General features: G+C 36.3%; 1 protein-coding gene across 1 annotated transcript in view; it reads right to left on the bottom strand.

Annotated features, from left to right (window-relative positions):
- Nucleotides 1-27,335, bottom strand: part of ADAM22 (ADAM metallopeptidase domain 22) — a 229,574-nt gene that overhangs the window by 18,341 nt on the left and 183,898 nt on the right. Inside the window, exons 19-26 of the mRNA XM_052638378.1 lie at nt 25,326-25,376; nt 25,044-25,107; nt 23,332-23,437; nt 20,976-21,095; nt 16,116-16,284; nt 12,592-12,706; nt 9,409-9,499; nt 6,269-6,286 (exon numbers count right to left, since the gene is read on the bottom strand). Coding sequence (XP_052494338.1) covers nt 6,269-6,286; nt 9,409-9,499; nt 12,592-12,706; nt 16,116-16,284; nt 20,976-21,095; nt 23,332-23,437; nt 25,044-25,107; nt 25,326-25,376 — 734 coding nt within the window. The remainder of the gene's footprint in view (nt 1-6,268; nt 6,287-9,408; nt 9,500-12,591; nt 12,707-16,115; nt 16,285-20,975; nt 21,096-23,331; nt 23,438-25,043; nt 25,108-25,325; nt 25,377-27,335) is intronic.

The raw sequence follows: 27,335 nt of genomic DNA, 5'->3' as shown, positions 1-27,335 counted from the left end.
GATGTGTAAACTATTTGTAATTTCTAAATACTATAAATGTGATCTTAATTTGGCCTTAAAAGAACTGATTGATTTCTAAACTGTTCTATAATTTAATCCAAATAAATTATTTGAATTCTTTATTCAATCTGGGGCCTCACTATTCATTTAGCAGAAATATAAAGAAATCAAAAGAGATTCAAATGTCAATCAAAAATGTAATTCTATTAACTGCACACTAGAATACATAAAGGAAGATAATTTAGCAAAAGGAAGAAAGAGTTGAAAAATAATGGAATTCTTGTTGACACTATAGAAAGATACTTATAGGTGGCTGGTGGATGACCTCAATTCTTTATCTCCAACAAGGGAAAATCTACACAGTCTGCACTATTACCGACTCCATTCACTCTGATTTTGAATTAACTGAGATTGGAACATATTTTTATTATTTCTGCTAAGGGAACAGGGTAGAAAACTTTAGATAGAATCTGATTTTTTGCCAGTGCATGACCCCGCAGACAGGCATGGCTAATAAAATTTTACAACTGACATAAAGCACCTATATTAACTTGTGTGATCTATCTCCCCTTTAAGGAAATCAAATTTCTCATTAGATGTGTATGTAGGATTAATATAATTATTTGATACATATTCTTTCAAAATATTTGTGACTTCAGATCATAAATATAATATTTTTCCCAGTATATTATGAAACATTAATTTTATAGAAAAGACATGTAATTCCTATATTTATACTGTTAATAACACAAATGATATATCTGTTTATGGAAGAGATCTTTAACTGTCTGGAATCATATTTTCTGTCTTGCTTCCTATCAGTAAAATGCTCTATCAATTTTTTGAAAAATAAAAATAATCAAAGTTTTATAAGTTGCCTCAGGTAGGAAAATTGCCTTTTGTAGCATATCAATACTTATAAAAGAATGCCAAAGAACATCCCATTAACATTACATTTCCAATAATAATCTTTATGGTTAACAAGTCATTTTTGTCACTGTTACCCTTAATGATAATTTTTATAAGCTGATGAGCTGTGCCTCACTAAATTCAAATTTATACTTGCTCTGTCGTGTCTGACTCTTTACAACCCCATGGATTGTATCCCGCCAGGCTCCTCTGTCCATGGGAATTCTCTAAGCGAGAATACTAGAGTGGGTTGCCATGCTCTCCTCCAGGGAATATTCCCAACCCAGGGATCGAACCCAGATCTCCTGCATTGCAGGCGGATTCTTTACCAACTGAGCCACCAGGGAAGGCCAAGAATACTGGAGTGGGTAGCCTATCCCTTCTCCAGGGGATCTTCCTGACCCAGAATCAAACCAGGGTCTTCTGCATTGCAAGTGGATTCTTTACCAGCTGAGCTACTAGGGAAGCCCATAAATTCAAAGCAAATAAATACAAGTTGTGACTTTACTTGACTTTGCACCCAAGTTACTCTTTCTTTACATGGTTCTGGCATTCAGGCATTTACCAAGGGTTCACTTATCTGAGACTGCAGGCTTAAATGGACTGCTTTTCACAGTGGATGGGGCTCAATGGTTTTGCCTGTTGTTTAGCTAAGCATCGTTTACAAATCCTTCAGTGTAATTTCTCTGCAGTCCATGTTCATCTTTTACGCTGCACACAAACATCCTAAATGCTACACACGTCATCAACTATGAGCTTCAGTCAAAGGGTTGAAAGGAAAGTTTAAGTGCAGTGAACTTTGAGGGGCATGGCTTTGCTTTTATCATCCCAGGCAAACTAGACTCTTCTCTATCTCCACCATGAAGTCTTCGAAATAAAGAAATTACACCTCATTCTTAAAATTCCACAAAGAATGCATGTAACTCCTTTACACAGTAAATGCATAAAAATGTTAATAATAACAGATGATAGACTTTGTTAAAGATCTTTTAATACTATTTAACAGCCTTCACTATCCAGAAATTTATTCTTTTTTCAATATCCAATTATATATTATTATAAACCTACTTCCCTAAATAATCTTTAGTGAAGATAAGAGAATATCAGGTCCCTATGATCAATAAAATACTACTTCATCATTTGTTATAAAAGACCATAAATGACCAAGTAAGTGATAGCTTTAAATGTGTTAAAACTGAATGTGTTTTTCTAGTCTTTATGCTTTTCTTCCTAAATTTTACTAGTTTCATAGCATTTTGGAATTAGGTGGCCTGATCAGTACTAAGTTTTATAATGGAAAAATTACCTCAAATTTCCCACATCACAAGCAAATATTTCAGACATGTGAATGAATTTTTCTATAAATAATAACCAAAGGAAAATAAAACTTACTTAGCCAAATTATTTTTCCTCAAAAAAGATTCCTGTTATAAGAGAAGTCTGGTCTTTCCTTAAAGGGCCTGCTGAACCATAATATTTAACATAATAATCCTTACACATACTCAAAACAAGATCACAATGAAAAAAAATAAGTCTTAACCTTAAGACTGAAGGAGACACTTTCCCAAAGCTTTGTTGGTATCTGGACTGTCTGCTATTGGAATTGTCACATTGCTGTCTGAACAAATGTTGTGTACTGTGTACTAAGTCACATTGACAGATGCGTGAATATCACTATAATAATATCAAAAAAACGAAAAAGCTAAGAAAGTCTTGGGGGAAAAAAGGAGGGAGGTTTACAAGCAGAAAGTAAAGTGGCTAAAACAGGTAAGAGAGAGAAAAGAAATGGGGAAGGGGGTTTCTGCTTAAGGTACGGATCAGGAAGATATGAACTAATTATTTATTCTGATTCATATTATGTATGTTCAACAATGTGTGTTCATTTCAGACAAAAGAATATTGCACCTGAATAAGGATGCTTTATAAATCCAAGTTTAATGTTTTATAAATCCAAGTTTAATGAATTCAATTTAACTTGAATTAAATCCAAGTTTAACTGCACCTGAATAAGGATGCTTTATAAATCCAAGTTTATTCTATTGCTATTTGCAAAACTGCCTGAAAACTAAAATTCAAACTTCTGATTCTTATTGCAAAGTATACAGCTGCGAACTCCTAAAGCAATTATGCTAAAATAGAAACAATAGCATCAACTGAAAAATAGATGGAAGGCTTCCTTCCTGGAGATTTTAAAGAAAATTATCAATAGTCATCCTTCTAACTAGACGATATCTAAGAATTCTCCTTGGCTCCTCAGTCCCATGGCTCTACCCTTCACAAGATGACACTGGCAGACTTATATTTATTTATTTTTGCCATATTCACAGCACTTGGAATCCTAGTTCCCCAGCCAGGGATCTAACCTCGCCCCCTGCACTGGACCGCCAGGGAAGTTACCAACCCTGGCAGATCTAAAGTGATATAATTCATGTATGAAGTTCTGTCTCCCAGAATGGGGTTTCTATCTTTTATTAGGCAGCTTATAAAGAAAAACAAAAAGAAAAAAGGGCTTGCTTCTAATTTTTTTGCCAGATGTGAAATTAAACCTATCACACATTCCTTCAATATAAAGAAAACCTGGGGGACACATTCTCTGGTGGGACAATTTACCAGGTTATCAGGTTTCTTCACTGAATTACTTGCCTGACATTTCCAGTCATTTGAAAGTTATGCTGAGTTTGGCATTTCTTAGCCATCGTATCATTAATTAAAGAATCTCATAACTGGCTACATACTTAATACATATTTAGTGTCAAAGCAAAGCTGTATGTTCACCAATGCTTTCACACCAGGATGTGTGGGCCTCACTCATGTCAGGAATGCTGCCTTTCTCTTTAAGGACAACCATACCTACCTATCTCTTTCATCTGAGGATTAGAGAAACACAGTCTTCAGAGACCACATATCAATAACTTTCCTTACTAGAAAGCTTCACAGATTACAAAGAACTTTGTCTGCATTTGGAATTGGGGAAAGTTTAAGTGATTTCCCAAGACCACACACTAGCAGGTAGATTTCTGATTCATTTTTGATTGGTCCTCCCACCATGGAACTTCAGAGCAAAACTTAATTTAAAAGCAACTCAAATTTTTAATTTCTATTCCCTGGCATCCTTTGGAATTGGGCATATCTTTATTGGAATATCTTCAGATATTTTCACATGATTGTAAATTTCCTTATGTAGGCTTTGGTCCATTGGTCTTATCACCGTTTCTATAACCACTAAGATACATTCTAATAAAAGACGGTCCTTCAGAAGATATTTATATACTCAAAACTTCCTGATCTAAAGTTCATTCCTTGCAGCTTCTCCATTTTAACAATTATTATATAACCCTATATAATACCTGGAAAATTCCATGGACAAGAGGAGCCTGGTAGTCTACAGTCCATGGGGTTGCAAAGAGTCGGACACGACTGAGCGACTTCACTTTTTTCATATAACTCTAAGATTCATTAGCTACAGACAATCATAAGGGCAAAAATAAATAAAATTTCTGCTAAAATATATTAAAAAAATAGTATCTGCTGAAAAGTGACAACTCTCAAAATATGAACTAGACTTCAAAGAGTGTCCAGATTGATGAAATGGTGACTCAGTATTCATCATATACTGATAATACTCCCAGGATTACTAGGAGGCATGAAATTACATCAGGCACAAAAAAGAGATTTCTAACAAAAATTTTCTTAACTGTACCTCTGTATATATTGAGTTAGAATAAGAAATTGGTGCTCAGGTTTACATATTTACCATTTGTTTTTGTAATGTGGACAATTCCTTTATTCTGGAGAATACCCCTGGTGAGAACACGTCTTAGAGCACACCATAACAATTTTGCTTATGTTACGTATTTATGACACTGTGCTTTTCTTTTCAAATAGTCAGCAACATTAAATTATACTACAGACTTAATTCTTACAGAAATGGAGCTAAATCACCAGTTTTTGATCTTTGCAGTATAATTTTATTTTTCACTGGTGAAAGCCATCAAACTTACATTTCTGGTGTAACTGATCAACATCTACCCAACAGAAAACATAAACAGCTTTGGCTCTTCTTTAGTGTTTTTTGGACACAGAGTTTAAAACATGTCACAAAGAAGTCTATTTCCTTTATTTAAATAATTTTGTTTCAATTTTACTTTCTCCATTAATGATAGAAGTCAGTGAGTCCAGAGCAAGGTCATTATTTTCTAATATCAATGGCTAACTGGTCAGGATCTCAATGGGTACCCTGTGGGTACCACTTATGGCTAAAACCTTATACAGATTTTAAATTATAACATAGAAGGAAACAGAACAAAGTTTAAAATTCTAGTTTGTGAAAAATAAAATAAAAGCTGTGGCGAGGGTCTGATAAAGTGTCAGGTTTATTGCATCTTATTTCTAATCTGCCTCAAACATTTCCTACAATTGTGGGAAGTTAGGAGCCTACATAGGCATCTTGAGTACAAAACTAGTACTATATGATGTGGTCTTAGGTGGTCAGTTTCCAGTATATTTTAATTTTTTGGTATCAATAGTTAATAGCAATTGTAAGTTTTTAAGTGTGAAAAGTGAGGAGTGTACCTCAACATGGCCTAATTTAGATTTAGAAAAAATAGGCAAGTTTTACCCAACTACATGAATGCTTTATCTCTTTAGATACTGCTGGCTAAACATAGATTTTAAGGTTATATGAACAGAGTGCCTGACATTATGGGGCTTTTTATTGAAAAAAAAAATAGTGCAGTAGGCAATCAGAGATTATTACTAGGCAAATCATTTCTTTCAAAACCTGTACAATTATCTGTAAAAAAACTTTTTTCTTATGCAGAGATAAAACAGATTCCTCAAATGCCAAGATGCTCTCCTGATTACAAAACTGTGCCTTATATAAATTTTATCATTTATTAATGAAAGTTAGTAAAATAACAACAATCACTAAAAATAAATTCCTTTAGAAATCATTGGGCAAGAAAAGTGTTATAAATGTGAAGAAAAGCCAATCAACTAATGTAAACAAAGGTGACACCTTAACATACAGGAATTTTGTTTTAGGTAGGAAAAAATCAACTTCTAAACATATATTACTATAAAAGTAACACAAATAAGAATGACTAATTATAGTTTTGTTGGATGACAAAACCATTAAAACTAAATAATGATAGATCTAGTTTAAACTAATACATTCCACAGCAACAGTACTAAAATGATCATTTCAAGGCCATGAAAAATCAAGATTAGTTTATGACCACTACAACATAAAAACAAAAGTAAACTTAATTTATAACAGTATGTATGAATTCCAAAGACGATAACAAGATTTAAACCTTTTGGTTTTCAGTTATTTGTTCAGATTATTCTTATCACATACCTCTGCTCTCGATAGTTTCTTTTTATGGACAAGAAGAGAGAGAGAGAGAAAGAATTAGTTACCTAAAAAAATACATTAAGAGAAATCACTAAACATAAAAGCATTTGATGAAAGATCTCCACTAGAATTTTTAATTGCAGAATTAAAATGAAGATCAAAAACACAGTCTCCCCCTCTCTCTCTCTGCCTCACACACACACACACACACACACACACACACACACACACACACTCACATACACAAATTTCACTTCATCTTTTGAAGAAATGACACCAAAGGGTTAGTGATAACATTTTCAAGTAACCATTGTTTAAAAGCATAAAGCTTCAGTTATTAAAAAGTAATTGTTTCAACTGTATCATATTAAACATTTAGTAATGTCCTAAAGTCAACCTTATTTCAAATATAGGTTTTCAGACATACACATTGATTTAAATAAGGAAACTAGTCAAGTTACTTATATATATTAAATGTGTTTTCATGCAAATAAAAATTATAATTCATTCTTTTTGGAATATATGCCACAAACTAGAGCTCGTCCTAAGAATTTCAAATATGAAAACATAAATGTACATCAGAACATTTTGTGTATGATAGAATGAACATTCACAGCTGTTATGGACCTCCCATGTCATCACTACTTACTCACTGAAGTTTCACTGAAAGCAACAGTGGTGATACTTTGTTTAAAGTCTCCTAAAATAAAATTGCATGAGTTTCAGAATAAATCGTTCTGAAACAAAAATGTGTTCTAGAGAGTGCGGTAAGGAGGTGCCAATAATTTTTAATTTTTAAATAAAACAAGCTAATTTCAAAATTTCTATCCTGACCTAACTAGCTGTCAGTATTTTGAAGACTTGTTGGAAGGTCAAGCAACTAACAGGGAGGCTCCTCCTTCCAAGATCAAGGCTAATGTTGCTGTATAGATTTTGTTTGTAGCACTTTTACCTGCCAATCTATTCCATGAATTCTCTGGGCATCTTTCTTAATAATGAGCTCATGAGAGTAAAAGTGCCAATTTGATATTTAATATTTTTCATTCCTGAAACTATCATATATGGGAGAAAAATAAGCCAAAATGTTTCAGTTCAACATGTTCTACTTTTTATCCCCTCAATTTGATTACCTGAGCAATCCACCAGTTACAAATGAGTATTCCTCATTTCCTATTCCTTCTATTACCCCAAGACTTGGAGAAGGGGTAGAAAGTTTAATTGGAAGGATTAATGAGAAAATGAATTCTCAAGTCCTAAATTCGCCTGGCATTTTAAATAGAATACATGAAACAGCATATCCATGAATTTAATTACTGTATTAAAATTTCTACCTCCTTATTCTATTTTTACACAAATTCTGAATAAATGTAGTAACATTAAAACTTTCATCATTCGGCTTCAAATTATTTGTGAAGAGAATACTGTATATGAACAAGATTCTGCAAAGTACATATATTCAGAAACAAAAAAGTGAAACCACTTAAATTTCATAAAAATAAGAAATGATATACAGAAAGAAGTATTTTTCATTCTAATCAGTAAAGCAAACAGACATAGATAATTTCATTAGCAGTAGGATTAGATGTTCAGGTTTCAAATTTTTGAAAGGGTAATTTTTTCCAAGATTGTAAACATGAAATATCAGTTTGCATCAGTAGGTGGCAGAAAAATAACAGAACTAACAGTTTTGCTTTCCCTCTCGCATGACCAAATGAAATCACTGAGCTACTTCAAAATAGCAGTGGTTGTGATGGCAACTACTACATGAGCCTTGCACAAGGGAAGTCAAGGAAATAGTGTGACGCCAAGATAGGGCTAATTCACCTAAGGTATAAGGAGAGCTCAAACAATATGTGTACTGAAAAGCCTTTCTTTCAGACATATAATTTTATACTCCAAATTATGCTGAAATCAGCTGGTGCAAATATAAGCATGCAAAGTGCCAAACGATCTGCACATTAAAGAGGCATTTGCTATACTATGCTAGGCCATATTAACTATATTATGCTAAACTTTTTACCCTGCTGTCTGTGCTATCTGTTAACACAGCCTTGCACAAATGTCTCTCTGCATTTTAGTATTCACAACATAGAAAGTTTATCCTGGCAGTCAACTAATTACTCTCTCTTTTCAGCCAAAATAACTTCAATGTTTTGACCTCACAGCCAGCAAGACCCATATACTAGTTTAAAGAGGTGTCTTTTAATTCAGTTGGATTAAAACCATGTCAGGCAGTGATAATAGTAATAACCAATGATTATATACACTATGCTAGTCAATGCCTAGTCAAAAAAGTTTGGTTCATTTAAGTTTTATTTTATTAAACATAAGTTATTTGAATACTAAGGAAACTTTTCACATCATAAGTTGAAGTACTTAATAAGGGGAATGAGCACATTAAGTATACAAAAAGTCTGCAATGTGTGAAGTCATTTACTTAGCTAAATGCTAAGGGGATCCAATATTCAAAAGTTACATAATGTGTAACTTTTTAAATCCTGCACATAGAACCAAAGAATTGCAAGCTGAACTTTGAAGCTTAAGAATTAGGTTTCTAAAAGTTGTAACTAATAGTTGAATTTTAATTTTAACACATTACATCTCTGAAGAGTTTTTCCTTCCCACAAAACACTCACATATTTAACAAATAACAATGTCTTCTTCACATTGGTTGGGGAGAGGCTTGGCTCTTGGCAGGATCCCTGCTCTTAGCAGGAAGCACTAAGGAGCAGATCCTGCTCTTGATCTTGTTGATATCACCCTTGTCACTAAACTCTATGCTCTCTAATACACTATCCTGCCTAGATGTGGGGGAATGGGTTTAAGTCAAGAGAATCTGCATCACTAAAGAGCCAACCAACACAGCCTTTGTATGAGACACGATTTAGATTGATTTTATTTCATGTAATGGTTTTAAAATAAATTCAGTATTTTTTGAATAGATGGGAGTTAATCTCAAAATTTTAAAAATGATTAATTATTGTTACCTCTAATCATGCCAAGGATCATCATGGATTGAATACTGAACCAGACTGATTTTCACTGCAGGTTTATTTATCCAATGATACAAAAATTTCTAGAATCATTTAGATAAATATTTTAAAGTACAGTTTGACAGTAATATACTGAGCCATTTCACTTACTTATAGCCCCATGCAGTGATTCCTAATATGAGGGCCAGCACTAAAATGGTGCCAGCAATTATGCCTATTATAATATTGGTACCAGCAACACCTGGGGGGAGAAAAGAAACAATGAAGATCAGTGAATACAGCTGAAATTTTGATATAAAATTCTTCCAGGAACTTTATTCTACAGATTAAAGATCATCACGCTAATAACATTTGTTTTAAAAAGTGAGCATTTTTTCCTTTATACAGTTTTAATTTTAGAGAAGCTTTTTCCCAAATTTTATTTATGTATTCAGATATAATTGTGACAAAACACTATATCAGTTTCAGGCATATGACAATGATTTTATATTTCTATATATCTTGAAATTAAAAGTAGGTATTTTTAAGGGAAGAGAAATCAACCATAACTTAGCAATTCGATCAATTGTTTTTTGAAAAATAATTATTTGTGTATGTTCCCTTTTAATTCTTGTCCAAGTGCATTTTGAATGGTTTAATTTCCCATGTATTTTCTGGAAAATATAATGAGGTCATTGAACTAAAATGAAAAATAAAGATAAGGAGAAGAAAGGAGTATCACTATATAGCACAATACCCCTGGGGAGGAATACTTAGAAATCATATTTTGGACTCCAACCTCTTCCCTAGAAATTCTAGAAATGTTATTGTTCTTATCATTCCATCTTCACAACCAATATAAGGTCCTTATTTTGTGTGACATTTTGTGTGTGTAAATATAAGCTTCTAAAAGGAGAAAGCATGGCTACAGATGGTCAGGTGGTTTACATGATGAAAGACTGTAGTTCCCAGTCTTGCCAATAATGACTGTGGTATCTGGGAGAAACAGTGGAAAACACAGAGTCAGGTGAGCTGGAGACTGGTGCTGATGACCTGTGAGAGCGAGCGTGCACCAGGCTGGCAGGGGGCCAGGGCAGGGCTGGAGGTAAGGACCAGGTGATGGTGCTGTTGTGTCCGGCAGCAACAACGGTCAGACAGGCTGCGATGCAATTCTTAAGGGATCTCAGCAGTGAAAGGGGCCCAGTGAGTCAAAGGACTGGACAACAAGCACTAGTAAAAGCCCAAGAGCGAAAAACGCAGGCTGGAGGCCTGCCTGGCGCCTGGCGCCTGGCTCCGAAGACCTGTTTGGTTGATAAAGACTTATACCCCATGTTGAATTGTAGCGCTCTCACCCAGGGCAGCTTAGTTAGCTCTTTGTCTGCTGCACTCCTGAGGAATCAAAGGCCGTAATCATGGATGACTGGAACAGATTCCAATTCCCCATGACAGAGTGGCAGCCTCTCTATCGGGGAGCCCTCAGGAGTCACATGGGACAGCGGGGCTCAGACATCCAGGAGACTGGCCGACTCCACCCTGCCCCAGTCATCTGTGGGATAGAGGGTGCAGATCCCAGAGGACCCCTGGAGCCCTGGGATTTTCCCACTCTAAGACCTAGCCCATCTCCCCTTCCTTTCTTTCCAGAGATTTAACATGCGTGAGTGCTTAGTCACTCAGTCATGTCTGACTCTTTCCAATCCTTTTAACTAGCTTGCCCGGCTCCTCTGTCCAGGAAATTTTTCAGGTAAGAACGCTGGGGTTGCCATTTCCTCCCTCAGGGGATCTTCCCAACCCAGGGACTGAACCAGCATCTCCTGTGTCTTCGGCATTGCAGGCAGATTCTTTACCCACTGAGCCATGGGGAAAGCTCCAGAAATTCAACAGGGATCAATAGACCCTGGGAAGGAGGACAGGAGGAGAAAGGAGCGACAGAGAATGAGATGGTTGGATGGTATCAGTGACTCAATGGACATGAGTTTGAGCAAACTATGGGAGATAATGAAGGACAGGGAAGCCTGGCATGCTGCAGTCCATGGGTCACAGAGTCAGTCATGACTGAGCATCTCAACAACAACAATAAACTCAAATGCTAGTCCTGATTACTTCTAAGTAATAGTATGACTTTTGACAAGCCAGTTAAATCCACAGACCTGAAGAGGCTTCTTTCTGCATTAAGTGCAGGAACCAGCCCCACAACCATCGCTAAGACTTAGGATTTTGAAGATGCCAAAATCCTAATTGCTCTGTGAGTTTTATTATGAAAGTCACATTGACTAATATGTTTAACCTGTATGGATGATTAGAATAAAAATAATAATTTTCTCATTCTTTGGAGCTGAATGGACTTCAGGACTTGAACATTATTTTATGCAGAAGAATACTCAATAACAAAATGATAAAAATAGTTTAAAAAGGGACATTCATCTTCAATATATGTTTTCTTTCCACTATCTGCATTTAATTTCTACTTCTCAATTTGGGCCACTCTTGCTTTTTGAACTAAACCTGCTGCTTCTTATCCATGTCAAACCCCTTCCAGGCACCTTGGCCAAGGTTACTACTTCTAGAATTACCCACAGTAGAGGCTACAGATCTGGAGTTTAATATAGATGTGGTTCTTTAAGAGAGAATATTAAAGTTAAAAAAATATTTTAAAAATAAATTCAAATTTTTTCTCATTTACTTAGTCCCAGTATATAAAAAGCATAAAATATAAAATCATACACTTAAAAATTTTGGCAACTTTCTTCATTTAAAAGAAATACTAGGGGTTCCCTGGTGGCCCAGTGGTAAGGAATCTGCCTGCCAGTGCAGAAGACACAGGTTTGATCCCTGGTCCAGGAAGATTCTATAAGCCATGGAGCAACTAAGCCTGTTCACAACAACTATTAAGCCTATGTTCTAGAGCTCGTGCTCTGCAACAAGAGAAGCCACCACAACGAGAAGCCCACACTCTGCAACTGGAGAGTAACCCCCGCTGAGCACAATTAGAGAAAGCCCATGCACAGCAACAAAGACCCAGCACAGCCAATAAATAAAAATCAAATTATATTAAGAAAAGATGCTAGGATTTGTTGTCAGCTCCAAATAAGTACAAAACTTGGAAAATATCAGTCTGATATAGAACAAGATATGGCTAAATCAATAGACTAAGTTATATTCAATATTTCATATTACACGATAATGGAAATAATTGGTTTCATAATGAGGGCCCCAGTTGTACCTTGTAATTCATTATTACGTGGATTTAACTTATATTTGAATTATATAAAAATAATCCAAACAAAGCTTAGGAAGGGCAGTTTTCTCTTTCCTTGTGCATAAAGACAACATAATGGGACCAAAGTAAGTACCTACCATTGCCAGACAGCGTAATGCCAGCTTTTGCATCATCATTGTAAGGGAAGTAAGTGCTGCAGTCTTCACCTACCCAGTGTCTGTTACACACACACTTCAGCTCATTACTGCAAACCTGAAATCCAAAATCAATCTAAAATCAACACTAACTCTTAGGTACAGAGGCATGCAAAATAAACATTAATTTTTAAAAATAAAAATTAATTGTATTAATTTCTAATAATTGTATGCCTAGAATTAGATGGGACTGGACATTTATTGGTACTTTCTTCCTATTTCTAATTACTTACTAATTATCTTGCTCAAAAAATATTTTCTAGAGAGCAAACAACAAAGTTTAAAAGAGAATTTACATTTCTTACACAAAAATCAATGATCAATTTGAATTTTGTTAACCCAAGTTTTATGAGGGAGATTTTAAAAAACTAAGCAGAATTACAATCATTTTCCAATTATTCAATACAAAGTTTTCTTCTTCTAAAGAAAGGGTCTTTATAACAAAATTTTATTCATCTTTTAGGAAGCAGATAAAGGGAAGAAGATAAAGGGAAATCTGACAAAGAAGAGGGGAGGCCTGAGGCTTTGCAGTGGTCTGAGAAGAAAGCTTCACAAAACCATAACCTGGGCACCTCAACCCAAGCTCCAGAGCTTAGCTATCTCAGGGGTCATGGAAACTGAGAAGTCCCTCAAACAAAGCCTAGGGGAAAAATTCACATAAACTGGCAACACATTTTTAAAAATTATCAGACAATAATCTTCACTTATATATTCAGGAAACAGAACCTATGTTTCTGTTCTAAAAGCTTATTATTCAAAGCAACTTTGAAAGGAATGAGAAGTAGGAGAGAATTTAGTTAGGGTTAAGATCAGAGAAGTTCTTCAGGACTCAGGTTTGATGGGATGGGTTTCTCATTTTTGTCTGCTTGAATTTGCCAGATGACAACATACATGCAGATTTAACTGTACTGTACATATGATCAACAAATTGCAGATTTCAAATGAATTCAGATTAGCAACTTTCTGCAGATTAACAAATATGCAGGAAGGAAAAAAAAAAAGAAAGGCCTGAGTTTGAGACCTCACTTCACCCACCATCTTTTCAACAGATCAGGTCAATAATCAGGTCAACTGGTTTCTCCAAGTATGTTTCCATATCATGCAGCAGCACCAGTGATACAGTGACAAGGATAGTGACACTGTGTACAATGGTCATAATAAACACAGTCACAGCTGACATTACTGAATATTCACTGGGTCACAGGGATCGACCTAAGTATTACGTATCAGTTGCAGGTGTTAATTCATTGATTCTTCACAACAATCCTGCATCCTAGGCAATATTATTAGTCCCACTTTATAAGAATAGAGTGAAACACAGAGAGGCTAACTAACTTGCCCAATCTCACCCAGTTAGTAAAGAGGAGAGCTGGATTTCACACTCAAACTGTCTGGTTCCAAGCCCACACTCTTAACCTACATGATGTAGAGCATAAAGAGGATATCTACTGTATTTCCCATTTTAATTGTTGTCACAATACAAAGTTGAGTCACTCTAAGTTAAAAACACATAGGATATAACTTTTCTGTATTATGCATAATTATTATAAACAATTGGATGCTATTTGCCACCTGATTTGCTTGTGTCTATCACTCATTTGTGTGTGCATGTGTGCTAGGTCGCTTCATTTGTGTCCAACCTTTTGTGACCCTGTGGACCGGAGCCTGCCAGGCTATCTGTCCATGGGGATTCTCCAGGAGAGAATACTGGAGTGGGTTACAATGCCCTCCTGCAGGGGATCTTCTTGAACCAGGGATCAAACCTGCAACTCTTAGGTCTCCTGCACTGGCAGGTGGGTTCCTTACAACTAGTACCACCTGGGAAGCCCCATCACTCATCACTCATTACTCATTCCTTAAACAAACAGTTAATTAACACAACTCTGCATTACATACTCAGGACTTCTAGATGAATAAGATACAGGTATTCATTAGCATATGATCAAGAAATTATTCCATTATGCTTTACTCCCATCTCCCAAAAAGCATCTCTCCCTAACATCCTCTTACTTATAAAGGAAAGAAGACTTAGCAGATTCCTTTAAATTAAAGAGCAAAACTACTTCCTATATACCTTCTCTATTCTCCTGTACCAGAAGGATTCCTATTCTTAGGCAAAAAGTAACATTACTAAGACCTTCCTTAGGAAATTCTTGGTGTATCCTTCAGGGATATACACGGAATGACCGGGATTGAAGGCTTACACTTCCTGGACAAGGATTCTCAACTGGATAGTATAACCAGAAGGAACCCAGAGAAGATAAAAAGAAAATCATGGTGCACGCTAAACGAAAAAGATTCAAGAAATTGTCATTAGTGTAGAATTTCTAACTGAAAATGACAAAACTGTAATTGCTAATAGAGCATGTTTATTTAACCTATAAATTTACCTATATCTTGTCAGATATATAGCCTTTTAAATACCACCATTTTTTCTGTTTGGGCTTCCCAGGTTGCACAGTGGTAAAGAATCTGCCTACCAGTGCTGGAGATGCAAGAGACTTGGGTTCAATCCCTGGGTCAGGAAGATCCCCTGGAGAAGGAAATGGCAAACCACTCCAGTCATCTTCCCTGGTCCCATGGACGGAGGAGTGAGACAGGCTACAGCCCATAGGGTCACAAAGAATCAGACATGTCTGAGCACCACCAGCACCACCATTGTTTCTATTCATCTCTGAGATTCATTTCCTTAATTATTCTGCTTCTATTTCTAGACGTTATCCTTAGCTGGTACCCACTGTTTGGATCAAGGCAATTATTTATGGTCTGTTCTAACTGGTCAGTGTCTACTACTGCTACTGCTACTGCTAAGTCGCTTCAGTCGTGTCTGAATCTGTGCGACCCCATAGACAGCAGCCCACCAGGCTCCCCCATCCCTGGGATTCTCCAGGCAAGAACACTGGAGTGGGTTGCCATTTCCTTCTCCAATGCAGGAAAGTTAAAAGTGAAAGTGAAGTCACTCAGTCGTGGCCGACTCTTCACAACCCTATGGACTGCAGCCCACCAGGCTCCTCCATCCATGGGATTTTCCAGGCAAGAGTACTGGAGTGGAGTGCGCCATCGCCTTCTCCAGTCAGTGCCTGGACCATACCAATTGTTAAGTATTGTGGCCACTGCCCCTACTTTGTACTCCCTTTTTCATCCCATTATAGTTTGTTAAAATTTATCTCCTAAGTCACTTGTAGAAAACTCAGATTATATTAAATTAGATCAATTTAACCTAATAAGAGTGGAAAATGGAAGAATTTGGTTAGGAAGATGAAACTTTTTCTCATTCTCAAGCTTTCACAGATTACACAACAGAAATATACAAACGACTATGACCACATGACTGTTTATATACTAGCTGGAGAAACATGGGCAAGCATGTTTTCCATTATTACAGCAATAGGCAGTTCAGGGTCATATCTGTTTCTCTGATATAAAAGAACTGAATAGATCCCTATGGTGAGGCAGTGAATACTTACTCCATTTCCTGAGCAAATAGTGCCTTCTTTATTGCTTAAGCAAGTACTAAAGTTGAAGGAAGCCACAGGAAGACACCTATGTTCTAAACACATCATTTTGGGACCACAGGGTGTCCCATCTTCCACATAGCCAAGGTCAACATCTTCATCAAGCTTAACATGCCCACCACTAAAAATAAATTGAGAGCAAAAAGAAAGCGGGATTCTGTTAATTTACATTTATCTTGAGACTACATTTAAAAACTTAAAAGTAGGCAATATCACTTTCTCTATTTTCTCTTTATTACCTAATTTTAAAAGTAGCATAAACATTTTCAATCTTCAAATGGAGAAAGCAATTGAATCTTTTGATCTAATTATTTTCAGATATTTATATTCCTTAGGATTTAAATGTAATTATTATAACAAGGGCCTGAAATGGCTTTATCATTTTCCTTTGGCTACTATGCCATGTACAAGTCAAGTAAGCCATTATTAATAACATTTGATTTGATAAATAAGTACCTTCAAGATTTTAAATACATTTCAAACAATGATGAGAATTTTGTAGATTTGGTTACATTTCCCCAAAAGATTGTTCTATTTGCAAACTATAGTTGACCTTTGAACAACATGGCTGGTAGGGGTACCACCCCTCCATGCAGTTGAAAATCCAAGTTCCACATCCACAGATTCAACCACTGCGGGATTATGTAGTGTTGTAGCACATATTTATCAAAAAAAAAAAAAAAAGACCTGTATTTACTGAAAACAACATGCACATAAATAGACCCTTGTAGTTCAAACCAGTGTTGCTCAAGGGTCAACTGTATGTTTGAGAATGGCTAAACGACTGAGCGACTGAACTGAACTGACTGAACTAAAACTATTGCAACAACTATTCAATACAGCAACCCACACATTAGGTAGGAATAAAAAAGAAACAGGATAAAAACAATTAAATAAATAGGACAGGGACTAAAAATGTATATTCACGATCTATTTATTCATATAATACCATGTCAGTGCTGCGACAAAAATTTCCATTCTTATTGTTTATTTTTATCAAAATTATGCATGCATACAGTTTTATGAGTTAAATGGGCAAATTGGTTTTTACAATGCAGTGAAGGGATTCATTGCCCCTACTCCTCTTATGTCCTTCCCTGGAGGAAATCACTTTCTACTCTTAACTGATTCTTTTAAAATTTATGTATATATTTTTAAATAATGAGTTTGTATCACTACTATTTTTAGTTTTCCTATTTTCAGTATTATCAATTGACTTCCCTCTATGGAATTTGAGAATTCATCTCTTTCCCCTTTCCTTCCATTACACATTTTGTTGATCAATAGTTAAATCAACAACAAATCATGCATTGTTAGGACTTAGTAAATGAGTGATATAGTACACCATAATTATACCTTTTCTTTTACCTGTACGACTTTTCATTTTCCCTCAGACTCAGTTCAGTTTAGTCGTTCAGTCGTGTCCTGACTCTGCGACCCCATGAATGCAGCATGCCAGGCCTCCCTGTCCATCACCAACTCCCAGAGTTCACCCAAACTCATGTACATCGAGTCGGCGATGCCATCCAGCCATCTCATCCTCTGTTGTCCCCTTCTCCTCCTGCCCCCAATCCCTCCCAGCATCAGGGTCTTTTCCAATGAGTCAACCTTTTGCATGAGGTAGCCAAAGTATTGGAGTTTTAGCCTCAGCATCAGTCCTTCCAATGAACACCCAGGACTGGTCTCCTTTAGGATGGACTGGTGGATCTCCTTGCAGTCCAAGGGACTCGCAAGAGTCTTCTCCAACACCACAGTTCAAAAGCATCAATTCTTCAGTGCTCAGCTTTCTTCACAGTCCAACACTCACATCCATATATGACCACTGGAAAAACCATAGCCTTGACTAGATGGACCTTAGTCGGCAAAGTAGTCTCTGCTTTTGAATATGCCATCTAGGTTGGTCATAACTTTCCTTCCAAGGAGTAAGCGTCTTTTAATTTCATGGCTGCAATCACCATCTGCAGTGATTTTGGAGCCCAAAAAATAAAGTCTGACACTCTTTCCACTGTTTCCCTATCTATTTCCCATGAAGTGATGGGACCAGATGCCATGATCTTCGTTTTCTGAATGTTGAGTTTTAAGCCAACTTTTTCACTCTCCTCTTTCACTTTTATCAAGAGGCTTTTTAGTTCCTCTTCACTTTCTGCCATGAGGGTGATGTCATCTGCATATCTGAGGTTATTGATAGTTCTCCTGGCAATCTTTCAGTCTGTGCTTCTTCTAGTCCAGCGTTTCTCATGATGTACTCTGCATAGAAGTTAAATAAGCAGGGTGACAATATACAGCCTTGATGTACTCCTTTTCCAATTTGGAACCAGTCTGTTGTTCCATGTCCAGTTCTAACTGTTGCTTCCTGGCCTGCATATAGGTTTCTCAAGAGGCAGGTTCAGGTGGTCTGGTATTCCCATCTCTTTCAGAATTTCCCACAGTTTATTGTGATCCACACAGTCAAAGGCTTTGGCATAGTCAATAAAGCAGAAATAGATGTTTCTCTGGAACTCTCCTGCTTTTTCAATGATGCAGGGATATTGGCAATTTGATCTCTGGTTCCTCTGCCTTTCCTAAAACCAGCTTGAACATCTGGAAGTTCACGGATTGCTAAAGCCTGGCTTGGAGAATTTTGAGCATTACTTTACTAGCGTGTGAGATAAGCGCAATTGTGCAGTAGACTGAGTATTTTTTGGCATTGCCTTTCTTTGGGATTGGAATGAAAACACCTTTTCCAGTCTTGCAGCCACTGCTGAGTTTTCCAAATTTGCTGGCATACTGAGTGCGACACTTTCACAGCATCATCTTTCAGGATTTGAAATAACTCAACTGGAATTCCATCACCTCCACGAGCTTTGTTCGTAGTGATGCTTTCTAAGGCCCACTTGACTTCACATTCCAGGATGTCTGGCTCTAGATGAGTCATCACAACATCAAGTCTCTTATTTGATCACTGAATTATCTGTCACTAACTCAAAATTACTTCAACCCTGCTGTCAAAATCTCCACTTAAGATGTGTCTGAACATCAGTTCATCTTGCTGAAATAATATCTCCTAGAGTTTCCATTTGGAGTTGCCCTGCTCCTATCTGATCTGGTGGGCCCTGTAAATGGTACAGAGCTGGGTATCTTGGCTTTCTCCAAGATACTATTCATTGGAGGACTGCCCTGTCTCTCCAGAATGGATATCTTGTTTCCTAAATTCCCTATGTTTCTTTCTTAGTTTTCTTCTTTATTTTGGTGGAGCACAATTTCTAACAGCTTCCTGAGAAAGGACTTAGGGGAATAAACTTGGGGCAAACTTGCATATCTAAATGTCTCTTTATTTTCTACCCTCACACTCGATTCACAGTTTGCCTGAGTACAGAATTCTACTTTGGAAATTATTTTCTCCATTGTGTTTCAGATCCCAGCACTCTTGTTGATAGATTTGAAACCATTCTAATGCCTATTCCTTTTTTTTTTTTTTCTCTCTCTCTCTTCTCTCTGGAAACAGTTGGGATTCTTTTTCCTTAGGTTCTGAAATTTCATATGATAAGTTTTGATGTATTACTAATTTCACTGATTTCACCTTGCACCTGGTGAGCCTGGTAATATGGAAATTCAAGTCCAAAGGTTCTAGATAATGTTCTTGGAGTTAGTCATTGTTATTTTCCTCCCTGCTGTTTTCTCTGTTCTTTATTATTTATATTCTAACATGGTGAACTTTACTCTATGTCGCTTTCTTTGTCTCTTTTACTCTACTTTCTGGGAGATAATTTCAACTCTTGAGTTTAATTTTTGCCACCTTTTTTTTTTTCTAACAGCTTTCCTTTGTTTCCTCTTAATATTCCTCATTTTTAAAAATTCTACCCTATTCTTGTTTCATGATAGAAGTATCTTAAAATATTTATAGGTAGTTTTTGCATTTTCTGGTCATTTCTCTCTCTCTTTTCAGGTTAGAGCCTTTCTTCACAAATCTGGTCACTTGTTTATATTTGAGTTGGGGAACCAGACAAATGATTGGAAGTTCTGGGACTTTCTGACTGAATATCAGTGAGGCTAGACCACTTCTATACACCTCTGATAACTGATTTTTCTGCTGACAGTAAGCTTGGAAACCTTCTGTTTTATTCTTTGCAGACTGTAAAGCTCAAATCTTTCATGGGAGGATGAGCAGTCACCAGCTTAGTTGGGTCAGGGAAGAAAGCTGTAGATCTGGCAGCTTCTCTAACAGAGTTCACCTGTCTTTTTCATTTGAGTTTCTTCCTCTATCCCCAAATCCTTTATTCCCTCTTCCAGAAGTAGATGATGCTGCCCATTTGAGCCTTTGGGGACTGGCAGTACATACTGAGTCAGTTTCTTGGTTTTCCCCATTACTGACTGAGGACTTCAGCATCCTTAGTTTTGATAATCATCTGCCACACATCTGTTTGTTCTCCATGTTCTAGAATTTTGTTGCTATAGTTTCCTCTCCCTTTTTCTGCTTCCCTATGGACATACAAATTCTAGAAAGATATCTGTTTAGTGTCATTTTAGTGGGAGTTCATAAGGGAGCAAAAGAAGATGCATTTATTTAATCCACTGATAAAAATGAAATGCAAGCTAAACCCTGCAAGATTTAACTGGACAATTAAACATAACTCTAGCTACCATACAATAGTCCACATTCAATTAATTCTTCCCTTCTATCTGTTCTCTGTCAGGATTTACTTAATCATCCCTATGGACCAGAATCCATTTCATCTTACTAACATACATATGAACTGAAAATAGAAGTAATCCTAAGCTTCATTCCTGGGAAATAAGATGGCTAATGTTCTCACAGAATGGTTAGCTCATTACCTGCAGTTTAATGTTCTTCCCTGCTGCACAACTAAAGTAGACGTGATTTCACCATCGAGTTCTCCAAGTCTTGGGATATTACCAATGTTCGTACACAAGAGGTAACCACAAAGCACATCCCTGTGTTAAAAAAGTACCAAGTATTTACGTCTTCCTTCAAAGATACAGCAAAATCCATACAGTTAGAACAATAATGTTATCTTACTTAAGCATTTGTTTTTTCATCAACTGTACTATTTCTTCTAATTACAAGCAAAACAAAATAACTTCAAATTAGTTTACTTCCAGCTTTAAAAACTGTCTTCTCTGAAACTTTTGGTGCACCAAAATCCCAACTATGTTCTAGATTTTCCTTTATTGTCTGCAAAGTATTTATCTAAAGAAAATTACCCATCAAATGGACTTCTTTTATATCTGAATCTCTTTCCTCGTAACACATCACAGGATATACTGAGACATTAAAAAAAAATATATTTGATAAGTGAATGAATGAACTTTGAGTGAGTATTCTTTTAGAATACAGTGTTTTCTTCAACCACTGGCACCAGAATTAAAGAACAGATTATATACTTTGTGGCTTCTCAACCACATAGGATCATGATTCCTTTTCCAATATATTCCACTTCTCCCCCAGCTGGCACATACAATTCTAATTTAACTTGTAACATATTTTCATTTGTGTTAACTACTATCTTACATATCCTCTATATTTAACACATTTTAATCATTAAGATAGATAATGATAAACATATTCTAATAAATGTCTTCCAAAGACTTATTAGCAGGCCAGCAACTATATATGGAAATATTAGACTTTACCATATAGAAAGAGAAAAATTAAGACTTGCATCTATTGCCAACATAGAAATATATGTATTACTGTATTAAAAAATAATTTTTAAAAGTTATATCATCACATTATTGTATATATCACGAATAAAAATGCTTTTTAACATAGAAGACATTCAACATTTTTTGTTGGAGTTTACTAAATACTTTAGTATAATATTAAAAACATTAGACGATTTTTATTCTTAAGGAAATTATACTCTGGGTAAGAAGCGAAATTACATACGTTAAACATCTATAAAACAGAGAGTTAGTGACAAGGACCATAAAAGTAGTGCAGAGGATGCAGGACAAGAGGGAGGTGTGGGGAAATAAATAATAACAAATAAAATAATCCAGAAATAATTTACAGAGTAAGTGCTATCCAAGGGGATGGGGATGAGTCATTTTTGGATAGGTAAAATTTTTTATGGAGTATATAGGGTACTTCCTAAAGTATGAATAGCACACATACCCGTGTGGAAGTAGGACAATAAAATATGTTAAAAATGGCAAGGTTTGCTAGACTTTGAAAGAGTAGATAAGAAAAAAACAAAATATGTAGGTTGGGGAAAATTACGGAAGAGGTACAGTGCCAACCTAAGGTTCCATTTCATGTGTTAAGCAAGATGGTACTGCATTAAGCAAAGTGGTTAAAAGAAAATTCTAAAATCAGACTGCTGGGTTCTAATTCTGCTCTTATTATATCCTAGCTACATGACCTTAGTCAACTTAACTGTCTCAGTTTCCTCCTCCATAGAACAGGGCAAACTGCTATTAAGATTAAATGACATCACTTATGTAAAGTGTAATACAGTTCCTAACACATAGTGTGCACCGAATAGATGTTATTCTTACTATCAATTAAGTACGTGGAACCAGTGAAATTTGAACAAAGGACTGACATGGGCAAAAGGTTCAGGAAAAGATTATTTTAATGGGGTCATGCTAGACACTGCTGGCAGAGAAAACTAAGAGGTTTCTGTATTAGTTGAAGAATTGACATAGGTCTTAGTTGGGGTCATGCAATAGGCACAGCAATGAAGAGGTGAGTTAAAGACAAATTGTGGAGGAGTGAAAAAGAAGAATAAACAGGATTTGGCATTTGGATAATGAATCAGAGAGAAGGTAGCATCAGGGATCACTCTGAGGCTTCTAAACAGAAGGAGAGTGAGATATTAAGACCTTTGGGGAAAAGAGTTCTCTAGTAAAGTCACGGTCAGATAATTCCATCTATCAGCACTGACAACATTCTGTTGGCTTTAATTTTTGTTGCCTTTGAGATGCTGACAAGTGTCTTCTAGGTGAGAAAGACCTAAGGCAGCCGTAGGCATCGCCTGAGCCTTAGGAGAGAGGTCAGAATACATATTGAGATTCAGAAACCCTCTGCAAAGGTGATGTTGGAACTCTGGGAAGAGATGAGGGAGAGAGAATGCTTGATGGCATATGCAGAAAACAGGGAAGTCCTGGTCTCTGAAGAAGCGGTGCCCGGAACGAGGTATACGCTCGGCCAGTTTCTCCGCCTCACCGTTTGTTGCACTGTATCCACGTGTCTTTGTCTTTCCCACAGTTGCCCTTCTCGGTGCCTTCTATATTCAGTTTCTCATAGCAGTATTTGTCTGATGACATCACATCTGAAGCAGAATAGAGTTTTCTATCAGTGAGAGATATACCACATGAGCCGTTCAACTTTGCAGTAAGGGGAAAACACTTGTGAAGAACTCTCTTCTTTCACTACAATGTTACCAATTGCAAAGGTTGTACCCATGCTTCATAAGAGTTCCCCATACCAAAAGCATCCATCACTTGGGTGCATTTCTCACAAATGCTCATTTAAAACTTGAAAACAAATCTACTTAGATCTTTGATATGATTCCAGCTGTAAGTTCTGAGAATTACACTCCTGAGAATTTAGCCAATAATTGGGGAAAGATGCTACTCAATGGTTCATTGACAAATGTTCAATGCTTTAATCTCAGTGCCAGATATAAAGCATGAATTTTTCACTCAGCAACTTTTATGAATCATAAAGACAATTTTATTAAAAGAATAATGCATGATAATTAAAGACTCAAGAAAGAGTAGTATTTCCACCTTGTTTATTAATTCTTAATGGCTATCAAAAAGTTACTCTGCTTGTAAGCAAATCTCAATTCATGTTAAATCTCTGATTGTCAAATAACATTTTAATTCATGTCAGCATTTTTGTCAGGATTTTATTGTTGCTAAAGCCAAGGTCAGTTGATGGAGCTATCCAAGATTTAGATCAAAACAACTTTTGCAAACTAATCAAAAGATGAGTATATTTTTTAAACTGATAATGTTTGGTAGTTTCTTTTCCTACTTCTTGCTGTCAGCCACTAATTTTTCTCCAAGAGGAGGAAGCAAAAACCATATTTCTTTGTCCAGAGCATAAGCCTACATAACTAAAATGTTCTCCCATCCCAATGTTTCTCTAGTTGTTCAAAAGAGAGCATACACTTCCATTCCCAAAAGGATTATAGCCAGTATTTGTGACAGTTAAGGGTTATCTTTATAGCTTGCTTTCCAATATAAATCATCTTTTGAAAGAGTTTGAATTAAACACTTCTTTCAGAAGGGCCAGTAATACTTCTGGAAAAATATAACATTTAAATACGCATTTAAATTAAATATGTTTTAGATATGAATGTTACATATTTCCTTCTGAAAATCTGCCAAACTTTGAAGGGAATAACATTAAAATTTCTTTCTTATATGACAGAGCTACCTTAGCAGAAATTCACCTATAACTAGGAAAACCAGCTAGAGTTTAAGAAAGAGAGATAAGAAAGAAGAGGCAATTCTAGCTAAAAGGCTACAGTTCTTATCCAAAGGTGCCCCACTTGGGGTCCATGTCCATTCCACATAGTTGATGGGTTTTGCCTAAGGATACTAAGTTAACGACAGCATAAAAGGATCAGAAATCCAGGTTTGCTTTGTTCTCCAAGTTGCATACCCTAGAATGGATTTTACCTGCCTGACAGAAAAGGCACTTTCCATCCAAAGACATGGCTAACTAGCCAAGACGTACAGAGCTGTGTCTTATCAAAGGAGGTGCTTTCCTGTAATTTCCACAAAAGTGCTCCTGCTAAGAGCTGCAGTGGCTCTGAAAGTCCCCAAGTCATAATAAAGTGGTTGAAACATTACTTCCATCCAGTTCACATGCCCTTGGGCCAGCTGCTAGACTTGGAGAAGGCTCAAGCCTTGTCATTTACTCACTTTGCCCCCAGATGTATTTGCATTGTCTATCCCTGGTTTTACATCTTCCTCCAAAGCAAATTCCCTAAAATGGAAAAGTATACCCATTAGCAGCACAACGTCTACTTCCATCAAGTAACTGAAAAATATGACCAGGAAAACTAGTAGGTGAGTATTATAAAGACATTTTACCTTAAGAGTCGACTACGAAACATTTAATATGATCTTCCTACTTTGGTGAGACTTAGTATTTCTTTTGTGCTGGTATATAGGAAACATTTAGGTAAAGATGAAGTAACCTACCTGGACACCATCACAGGAATAACCATCCATCTTATGAATATTGGGGGCACACTAGGAAAAGAAAAGAGAAATATGAACCAAATGCACAGCAAGATATTAAGATGAGCTAATCTCTCTCAAGGTTTTCATTTTGAAAATGAAGTCTCATAATACAAGGTGGTCTCCCAAATCATCTGAAAATAAAAAAAAACAAGATCAAGAGAAAACAAAAGGAAATGTAACAATTGATGCATTTTCCCCTAAAAATATGGATCTACCAGAGGAAAAGAGCAGTTGATTTGTAAATCCTTATTTACAAATAAAAAGAACCAACAGCAAAGACTCAGCTAACTTAGACAGACACACTAGTTCTCAGAGTAAGAAAAACAGGAACACAAGACAAAGCCAAAAGGATGCCACCAGATGGAGCAATAGATACGGTTTCCCCTTTTTTAACCATGAGAAGTAACAGTTCTTATACTTAGAAGTGAAAGTCTACCTTGGACATGTCAGAAAAAGACATGTTTTATAGCCACCCCCCTCCCTTTTCTTCCCTTGGAGCAATTGCAGAAAAGACTGCAAAAGATTGCAAAGCATTCCTATCTGGATAGAAACAGAGTGTAACTTTAAAATTTAGTATACATTTTTCTATTATTATAGTAATTACATACATATTTGAGAAAAGTTAGGAAATGTAAAAAAAAAAAAAAAAAATGGAAAAATGAAAGACCAAAGTCTCTAATATTCCCACCATCCAGAGACAACTATTTTTTATAATTTGGTACATTTTTTTCCTCTACCTTTTTCAACATAATGTGGTATTTTATAATATAAGTATAATCAGATTATAGATAATGCTTTATATTCTGTTTCTGCCCTTTACTTTCATCATGCAAATTTAACTTTTTTGTAGGTATCATCTTTATAGCTATAACACATTCCCTGAGCTAACAAGTCATATAATCAATGTATTAAAATATTTACTTATAAATATCTCAAATTTATGCCATTACAACCAGTGCAACAAGAAAACCTTTGTATGCACATAATTTTCAGATTTAGATTTCTTTTGAAATCCTGCTTATCACAGAATTACATTTTAAAGAAGTTGCTTTAACATACTTTCATTCCCAGAGCCCATTAGGTAATTATTCACTGTATCCCCATCCTCACCAGGCGTAAGCTTAGGAAAACAATGCTAATTAGACAGTAAGAATGCAAATCTTTAATCTCTTAGGATGACCGCTTCTAAAAGAAAGCATTTTTAATGGTTAAAGTAGGGCTTCCCGGGTGGCGCAGGGATCAAGAATCTGCCTGCCATTCATCTGATGAACATCTAGGTTGCTTCCATGTCCTGGCTATTATAAACAGTGTGGCGATGAACACTGGGGTACACATGTCTCTTTCAAAGCTGTGGTACATATACACAATGGAGTATTATTCAGCCATTAAAAAGAATACATTGGAATCAGTTCTAATGAGGTGGATGAAACTGGAGCCTATTATACAGAGTGAAATAAGCCAGAAAGAAAAACACTAATACAGTATACTAACACATATATATGAAATTTAGAAAGATGGTAATGATAACCCTGCATGCGAGACAGCAAAAGAGACACAGATGTATAGAACAGTCTTTTGGACTCTGTGGGAGAGGAAGAGGGTGGGATGATTTGGGGAAATGGCATTGAAACATGTATAATATCATATGTGAAATGAATTGCCAGTCCAGGTTCGATGCATGATACAGGATGCTTGGGGCTGGTGCACCGGGGTGACTCAGAGGGATGGTACGGGGAAGGAGGTGGGAGGGGGGTTCAGGATGGGGAACACGTGTACACCCACGGCAGATTCATGTTGATATATGGCAAAAACCACTACAATATTGTAAAGTGAAAAAAAAAAAAAAAAAAAAGAATCTGCCTGCCGATGAGGAGATGCAAAAGATGCGGGTTTGATCCCTGGGTCAGTAAGATTCCCTGGAGTAGGAAATAGCAACCCGCTCCAGCATTCTTGCCTGAAAATTTCCAT

The sequence above is a fragment of the Budorcas taxicolor genome, chromosome 4 (assembly GCF_023091745.1).
Source record: "Budorcas taxicolor isolate Tak-1 chromosome 4, Takin1.1, whole genome shotgun sequence".
NCBI classification, from domain to species: Eukaryota; Metazoa; Chordata; class Mammalia; order Artiodactyla; family Bovidae; genus Budorcas; species Budorcas taxicolor.
The sequence above is the reverse complement of the archived record's forward strand: the minus strand, read 5'-3'. Positions and strand labels throughout refer to the sequence as shown.